The sequence below is a fragment of the Anomaloglossus baeobatrachus genome, chromosome 6 (assembly GCF_048569485.1).
Source record: "Anomaloglossus baeobatrachus isolate aAnoBae1 chromosome 6, aAnoBae1.hap1, whole genome shotgun sequence".
Classification (NCBI taxonomy): domain Eukaryota; kingdom Metazoa; phylum Chordata; class Amphibia; order Anura; family Aromobatidae; genus Anomaloglossus; species Anomaloglossus baeobatrachus.
Genome location: NC_134358.1, coordinates 328,381,935 through 328,391,366, shown reverse-complemented (window position 1 = coordinate 328,391,366; position 9,432 = coordinate 328,381,935). Strand labels below are relative to the sequence as shown.

The window sequence follows — 9,432 nt, the reverse complement described above, 5'->3', positions numbered from 1 at the left end:
CACAACCCATGGAAGATACAGAGCCAGAAGGGTCTATCAGTACTGCACCAACACCTGCACCCAGGGATGCACCAACACCTACACCACGCCCCCATAGGTCCCTACCAGCTGTGCCCAACCTTAGGAGGGAAGGACCCGTAAATTACCCTATCCCACTGAACTTAGGTGAACCCGTAGGGCTAAGAAGGTCTACATGCCCTAACTTAGGTCAGCCACCACTCAGGTACAGGGAGACCAGAGTGTAGTGAGCGGTGTCCGTATGTTGTGTATATAAGCAAATGCTAATCAACCGTGTATTTAACCTGATTGTGTTACAGTTAACCCCGTTTTCCATTTACAAATGGACCAAGACCTCAGGACTGGTGAGGTCACCCCAAAAACTTTCTTGGGTTCTGTATATACCCCTACCTACTTTCTTGTTATTCTTCACCTGCAGGGCATCTGGAGAGGTAGATTGGAGGAAGGGCCTATGGTGGAGTAGGCCGAGGCCCAGCCACTAATGAAACCGGTGGCTAACCTCCAGGCCAAGGGTCCCCGGACTTGGGGTCCTTGAGATGGACTGCCAGGTAAGGAACTTTTTACCCGTATCGTGTAGGTGTTACCCGGAACTCCTGTGGACTGGGAAAAAGGAGGGCCCACCATTCTTAGCGGTAGCACCATGGAACCAGGTTGTTTGGGTGGCGGGTGAAGAAGAAGGGAAAGTGATGTGTTTTATGTTTCTGCAACGTTAAAGGCATTGCTCCCACCTAGCCAGAATCCTATTCCACACTGATGAGGGGCAACACCCCGAAACAGCTGTCTGTGGATGGATACCTGGCCTTGGTATTTCCCTTGTCATATCTTTAAACTTGTCAAAGAGTTGGATATTGACTAAAAGGCCACTTAATATGGTGGTTATGGTGGTCCCCTAAAAAGAGCCACTCCTTGGCTAGGTCCTTCTCGGAGGGATATCTGGCTAGTTCTGTGTTGAGACTCCTTACAGTGGCTCCACTGAACTTTTTTGATTTGCATACCCGTGGTATGCGGTAATAGGGAGTACAGCCACTGCCATTGGGAGTACCCGGGGTGATGGAGTGGGGCAGCTAGATAACGTTACCCTCCACGGGTAGGGAAAGGCCCCGGGACCCCGGATGGTGGGATGGATTGCAGGGGGAGCGCAGGCTTGCTGGTTGCAGGGGTTAATCAGGTACTCACTCAAAAGAAAGCAGACAGTGACAATGTAGTAAATCAAGTCTCTGAATGCCGCATTCTTCTGAGGGGAGCTCATCCGGGTCCCGGGTCCCGCAGCACTGCTGGATTGTCTGTGTCCTACCTCCTGGCACAGTAGTTTAGAGTGTCCTTTGTGGCCCGTCAGCTTGGAGCTTTCCGGGCCCCGCTGCCTGCTATGAGTAGCAAGGGGAGCTTGTTCTCAGGAGCTCACGCTTGGGATTTCAGTGGCTGCTTTGCTTGGAAAGCCCTATCCCCCTCGTTGCACTAGTGCCACCGATCTCTGAGCTTCGTGGGAACAGTCCATATAGTCCTTGTCCTCCGCAGGTTAATTGCCGGGTTGCTTGAAGCTTCTCCCCGACCTAGGGTCCATGTACCCCGACGTGCCTTTGGTCCCAGCCCGGCTATTGAACTGCGGCTGCTGGCTATCCTCCAAGACTAGCCAAGCACCCAGTCCCAATCTCCCGCGACCGGGTCTCCGACTCCTCCGGGTCCAGACCATCGTCTGCGACCTAGGTTACTTCTCCCCTGGGAGCTCCAACTCCCAGCTTCCTCTGAGCTCTTTACAGCTCGAGGGCTACCACTGAACTCTGGGGAGCTGCTACTCCCAGCTCCTCACTCACTGGGACTACTTCTGTTCTACTCGCTCCCCTGGAGCTAACTAACTTGAACTTGTCACCTCCCACCTCCCTGCCTGACCTTTAGGTGGGCGGCTCTATTCCAGCTTAAGCAGCCCACTGGTGTGCCTGACAGGTGTGGTGTGAGGTGTTACAAGGATTTGTGCATGCTGGTGGAGGCAGTACCGTAAGATGGGGACCCATAACCATGGGGGGGTTGAGCCCTGCACGGGGAGAGAAAGATTGTGCAGAACCCTGTGACGACCTGACTAGTCCAGAGCATCACAGATGCACACCTGACACAATGGAGCACCTATTAAATGGTGAAAAGCAGATTAAAGGAGAAAAACTATGGAAGACTAGTAAGGAAAACACAAAACTACGCTCTAGTGTCAAACTATGATATTGTGTTTAACTATGCACTTATTTGCAGCCTGCACATAAATTTAAGCCCTTGCCCGAACAGCAGCCCTTGTCTGAAGTGGCTGGAACTTGTAGTTCTTCAGGCCATATATTTACTTAGGAAATGTTAGGAAGTGACATGTTAAGTACTTATTTATGCCACTGTAGGTTTTTACCAGAAAAGAAGAATGAATGCAAAACCAAATTTTCATGTGGCAGTATATTGGCATGTTACACTTTCTTTTATCATTACACAATACACATAGAGCTAATTCTATGGTGACATTGTGTTGGCAGCTGGCAGCGCCTCCAAGACAGGATGGTAAACTGGCTTCCACATTTCCTTATAGGAATGAATGTCCTAACAACAGCAACAAGTTAAATTGTCACTTTTTTCTACTCACTGTAAAGCTGTAAAGCTGCTGGAATTTTTTTTTTGTGAAACAATGGGATGGCATTAATCCTGCGCGTTTGTGTTACTTGCACTTGTGTCCTCATAAAGCTCAGTGAATGTAAGGGAAATTTACAAAACCTTATTTGCAAATCTCTCTTAAGCCCGCTTTACACGCTGCAATGTATCTTACAATGTGTCGGCGGGGTCACGTCGTAAGTGACGCACATCCAGCATCGTAAATTACATTGCAGTGTGTGATAGGTACGTGCGATTGCGATTGAACGTTAAAACGTTCATCGCATACACATCGTACCTTCTCTAGAATTGAACGTCAGATTGTTCATCGTACCCGGGGTAGCGCACATCACAGTGTGTGACACCCCGGGAACGATGAACAGATCTTACCAGCGTCCTGCGGCTCCCGGCCCACAATGCAGAAGGAAGGAGGTGAGCGGGATGTTTACGTCCCGCTCAGCTCCGCCCCTCCGCTTCTATTGGCCGGCTGCCGCGTGACGTCGATGTGACGCCGATTGTCCCTCCCACTCCAGGAAGTGGACGTTCGCCACCCACATCGAGGTCATATGGAAGGTAAGTACGTGTGACGGGGGTTAATCGTTTGTGCGGCACGTTCAACAAATTGAACGTGCCACACATACGATGGGTGCGTTGCAAATCGTATGCGAAATTGTAACGTGTATAGCAGGCTTTAGGGTGTGCACACAGTATTACGCTGGCATTGTACAAGGTGTATGATGGGTGGTGTACTATATGTATATTTAGATTGATACATTTAATTTTAGCAAGTTATCTCAATTTTTACGAGGTTTGAATAGACAATAGCACCATTACGCTTCATTGTTTCTTTATATGATAAACAAGTTAAACTTGTCCGACCGGGCCATCATGTGGTGTACACACATTGCGCCTCACATGCTTCGCTCCTCTCCTCTTGTGACCACTCCACTATATATACACACATGTGCAGACTGTGGCCAGTCACTGCACTACCAGTCTTGTTGTGATCCTGTCAGCTGCTCGCTCCTCCCATTCACTTTCACTTCTTCCTGATTCACTTTCCTGAAGTTTGCTCCCAAGTTTCTCATTGACAGACAGTGTTGATCACATGAAGAAAGAGCAGACAGCCATGAATCTGGAAGATTTGCTTTCCTTCTCTCATTTTCAGAAGCATTGTAAGAATGCATCTGATTATGGATATGGAGGCACTATCCAAGACATGAGGAAAAAAGAGTTCAGCAGGATTGGAGGTAAGTCTGCACTTATAATAAGAGCTCTGCCCTGCGCTGCATATTGACTAGTTGCCCACACTGTGCAGCCCCTCCATATATACAGCTGTGTGGACAGCAGAGGAAGAAGCCATACAGCAACTTCCTAATGAGTCGTGTGTAACATGATACATGTGAACAGCTGTTGTAATATTATTCACAATACATAGCATTATTCCGTTGTGTAAACGATTGTATAACAGAAAACTGTAAGTACCGGTACATTCACACTGCATTTATTAAGGATTAATAATCCCACAGCATTTATTAAGGATCAATATTCACACCGCATTTATTAAGGATCAATAATCACACTGCATTTATTAAGGATCAATAATCACACTGCATTTATTAAGGATCAATAATCACACTGCATTTATTAAGGATCAATAATCACACTGCATTTATTAGGGATCAATAATCACACCGCATTTATTAAGGATCAATAATCACACTGCATTTATTAAGGATTAATAATCCCACAGCATTTATTAAGGATCAATATTCACACCGCATTTATTAAGGATCAATAATCACACTGCATTTATTAAGGATCAATAATCACACTGCATTTATTAAGGATCAATAATCACACTGCATTTATTAAGGATCAATAATCACACTGCATTTATTAGGGATCAATAATCACACCGCATTTATTAAGGATCAATAATCACACTGCATTTATTAAGGATTAATAATCCCACAGCATTTATTAAGGATCAATATTCACACCGCATTTATTAAGGATCAATAATCACACTGCATTTATTAAGGATCAATAATCACACTGCATTTATTAAGGATCAATAATCACACTGCATTTATTAAGGATCAATAATCACACTGCATTTATTAGGGATCAATAATCACACCGCATTTATTAAGGATCAATAATCACACTGCATTTATTAAGGATCAATAATCACACAGCATTTATTAAGGATTAATAATCCCACTGCATTTATTAAGGATCAATAATCACCCCGCATTTATTAAGGATCAATAATCACACTGCATTTATTAAGGATCAATAATCACACTGCATTTATTAAGGATCAATAATCACACCGCATTTATTAAGGATCAATAATCACACCGCATTTATTAAGGCTCAATAATCACACCGCATTTAAGGATCAATAATCACACCGCATTTATTAAGGATCAATAATCTCACTGCATTTATTAAGGCTCAATAATCACACCGCATTTATTAAGGCTCAATAATCACACCGCATTTATTAAGGCTCAATAATCACACCGCATTTATTAAGGATCAATAATCTCACTGCATTTATTAAGGCTCAATAATCACACCGCATTTATTAAGGCTCAATAATCACACCGCATTTATTAAGGCTCAATAATCACACCGCATTTATTAAGGATCAATAATCTCACTGCATTTAAGGATCAATAATCACACTGCATTTATTAAGGATCAATAATCACACCGCATTTATTAAGGATCAATAATCTCACTGCATTTATTAAGGCTCAATAATCACACCGCATTTATTAAGGCTCAATAATCACACCGCATTTATTAAGGCTCAATAATCACACCGCATTTATTAAGGATCAATAATCTCACTGCATTTATTAAGGCTCAATAATCACACCGCATTTATTAAGGCTCAATAATCACACCGCATTTATTAAGGCTCAATAATCACACCGCATTTATTAAGGATCAATAATCTCACTGCATTTAAGGATCAATAATCACACTGCATTTATTAAGGCTCAATAATCACACTGCATTTATTAAGGCTCAATAATCACACCGCATTTATTAAGGATCAATAATCACACCGCATTTATTAAGGCTCAATAATCACACCGCATTTATTAAGGCTCAATAATCACACCGCATTTATTAAGGATCAATAATCTCACTGCATTTAAGGATCAATAATCACACTGCATTTATTAAGGCTCAATAATCACACTGCATTTATTAAGGCTCAATAATCACACTGCATTTATTAAGGATTAATAACCACACCGCATTTATTAAGGATCAATAATCACACTGCATTTATTAAGGATCAATAATCACACCGCATTTATTAAGGCTCAATAATCACACCGCATTTATTAAGGCTCAATAATCACACAGCATTTATTAAGGCTCAATAATCACACCGCATTTATTAAGGATCAATAATCACACTGCATTTATTAAGGATCAATAATCACACTGCATTTATTAAGGATCAATAATCACACCGCATTTATTAAGGCTCAATAATCACACCGCATTTATTAAGGCTCAATAATCACACCGCATTTATTAAGGATCAATAATCTCACTGCATTTAAGGATCAATAATCACACTGCATTTATTAAGGATCAATAATCACACCGCATTTATTAAGGCTCAATAATCACACCGCATTTATTAAGGATCAATAATCTCACTGCATTTAAGGATCAATAATCACACTGCATTTATTAAGGATCAATAATCACACTGCATTTATTAAGGATCAATAATCACACAGCATTTATTAAGGATTAATAATCACCCCGCATTTAAGGATCAATAATCACACTACATTTATTAAGGATCAATAATCACACTGTATTTATTAAGGATCAATAATCACACTGCATTTATTAAGGATCAATAATCACACCGCATTTAAGGATCAATAATCACACTGCATTTATTAAGGATCAATAATCACACTGTATTTATTAAGGATCAATAATCACACCGCATTTATTAAGGATCAATAATCACACTGTATTTATTAAGGATCAATAATCACACCGCATTTATTAAGGATCAATAATCACACTGCATTTATTAAGGATCAATAATCACACCGCATTTATTAAGGATCAATAATCACACTGCATTTATTAAGGATCAATAATCACACTGCATTTATTAAGGATCAATAATCACACCGCATTTAAGGATCAATAATCACACTGCATTTATTAAGGCTCAATAATCACACGTATTTTCCAATAGAAATCCATGTTAACCCATGTGGAGTGCCAGGATTTTAGATTTAATGCAGTTTATCTAGCTTTTATTCTGCAGGTTTGTTTTGCAGTTTTTGAAGCAGCTTTATCAATGTTTTTTGGGGTTAATAGTGTAAAGTGTAAAGGAGCAGATTTCATGAGGAATCAATATCAAAGAAGGAATGTGTTTTTTTTCCTTGGCAAGGTTTTCAAAACCTCTCTGTATGAAAATTCACTACATGAAAAGCAGTGTGGACTTTCTATGAAATTCAATGGAAGTACAGATGAGCTGATCAATCTGCGGAGGAGCAAGTTTGAGTCGAATTTTCTGAAATTCGCAATTTTACAGGACATTACATATTCTGAGATTCAATTTGCTGTTTGTAAAAACTAAAAACCTTGCTCTGCACATTTCCTGCACTGCTGAAGCATCAGAGAGAGGGCTATTGTGTGTTTCTATTCCTCATAATGCCTTGAAGTATGGTAAAAACACTGCAGAAGAAATAAGCGTAATAGCGTCTTAACCGGTAAAACACTTAAGCATAGATGTCAGGTTCACTCACCTATAGCGGTTGTGCCAGTCGCAACCCCTATTTTAGCTGATTTGGGGTGGTCAGCTGCAGCTCCCCAAGGTTAAAACATGGAGATGTACAGGAGAAAGGATTTTTGCCTTTTTTGCAGCCCTCTTCATCAGGACAGCAAGCCAAAAGAACATAAGTATAGTCATAGTTATATTTATGTTCTTTTGGCTTGCTGTCTTGATGAAGAGGGCAGTGTGCCTCGAAATGCTTTGACCTGTGCCTACAATAGAATAAAAAGACATAAATCTAATTTAATCGAGCAGTGTGGTGTGAGCGCGGCAAAAATCCCTTTCTCCTGTACACCTCCATGTTTTAATGCCCTGCAGTATGACATTTATCAGCTTATCCTACCGTGTACAATGGTGGTTAGTACACAGGCCATCACAGATGAGTTGTTTCCAGTAGAGCACAGTCATTTTCCATCTCCACTGTGTCTGTCACTTAAGCTGGGGTCACACTAAGGCTATGTGCGCACTTACCGGATTTTGCCGCGGATTTTTTGCGGTTTTGCTGCATGTTTCGCTGCAGAAAATGTTCATAACATCTCTGCAGTGAATCACCAGCAAAACCTATGGACAAAAAAAATCCTGTGCGCACTGGGCGGAATTTGACAGCTGCATGTTTTGCTGCGGCAATCCCGCAGCAAAAACAATTGCATGTCACTTCTTTTCCGCACATCGCTGCGGGATTTCATTCCATTGACTCCAATGTAATCTGGAAATCCCGCAGGGAATAACGCAGGCAGCAAATTCTGTGCGGTTCACTGCGTTTTCCTGCGTTACTCCCTGCGGTATTTTGCGGTTTACCTCCGGTAATGTACATCGCTTGTCTGCGGTTTTGCAGGGAAGTGATGTCATTACAGGAAGAGGAAGCCATGCAGAGAGTAAACACACACACATCACAGACACAGACACATCACAGACACATAGAACACACATAGAAAGAAAACGGAAATATAGAAAACAAAGAACGTGGGCTCCGCTGCATATTTACCATCCAGCCGAGGTAAGCACACAGCGGCGACCCGGTATTCTCAGGCTGGGGAGGGAGAGGGGCAGGGTTAATGTCCCCCGCCTCACTCCCCCTCCCGCAGCCGAGAATATCAGCCGCAGCTGCCCCGGGACTGTCGCATGCATTATGCGGCAGCACCGGCGTGTCCTCAGCTCTTCTTGCTGCCGTGTAGCAGTGGCAGCAGGGTAATACAAGGGGTTAATGGTGGTGGATCACCGCCATTAACTCCAGGCTTGATCATGGCAGCGTCTATGTGACAGCTGACTTGATCAACCCGTAAGTAAAGTGAAAAAACACAGACACCGAAAAATCCTTTATTTTAAATAAAACAAACAAGCCTCGTTCACCATTTTATTAACCCCTCCTGAAACAAAGCTCCGGCGTAATCCACAGGTCCTGCGCTGCTTACATCCAGCCGCGACTGTCACAGCGCTGAATGAATGCAGCAGACAGCAGAGGTAATTACCGGTCATTTCCCACGGCCGGTAATGTGAACTCACTGCCGACCGTGGGAAATGTAGCGATCTGTCCTCTATCTATCTATCCCTCTATCTGTCTGTCTATCTATCTATCCCTCTATCTATTCTTCTGTCTATCTATCTACTATCTCAGAATTAAATGACTTTTTTTTTTTTTTTTTTTTCAATGTGCTTTATTGCATTGAATGCAATAAAGCACATCCCAACCCGCACGCGGCAACACCGCGGCAATACCGCGAACAATACCGCGGTAAAACCGCGGCAAACCGCATGCGGTTTTCGGGTGCGGTTTGCCGCGGTTTTTTACCGCGGGTGCGGTAATCTTTGAGAGCATGCGGAATTTTCTCAAGAAAATTCCATTTCCCAGTGCGCACATAGCCTTAACGACAGCGACAACGACGTCGCTGTTACGTCACCATTTTCTGTGACGTAGTAGCGACCTTGTAAGTCGCTTTTATGATCGCTGCTTAGCTGTC

The 9,432-nt window shown here is 42.7% G+C and overlaps 1 protein-coding gene across 2 annotated transcripts in view; it reads left to right on the top strand.

Annotated features, from left to right (window-relative positions):
- Positions 1-3,697: 3,697 nt before the first annotated feature.
- MOCOS (molybdenum cofactor sulfurase) overlaps positions 3,698-9,432 on the top strand; it is a 393,375-nt gene continuing 387,640 nt past the window's right edge. For both annotated transcript variants that reach the window (XM_075316537.1, XM_075316536.1), the window contains exon 1: positions 3,698-3,884. In XM_075316537.1, the coding sequence (XP_075172652.1) occupies positions 3,743-3,884 (142 nt within the window). In that variant the 5' untranslated portion in view covers positions 3,698-3,742. The remainder of the gene's footprint in view (positions 3,885-9,432) is intronic.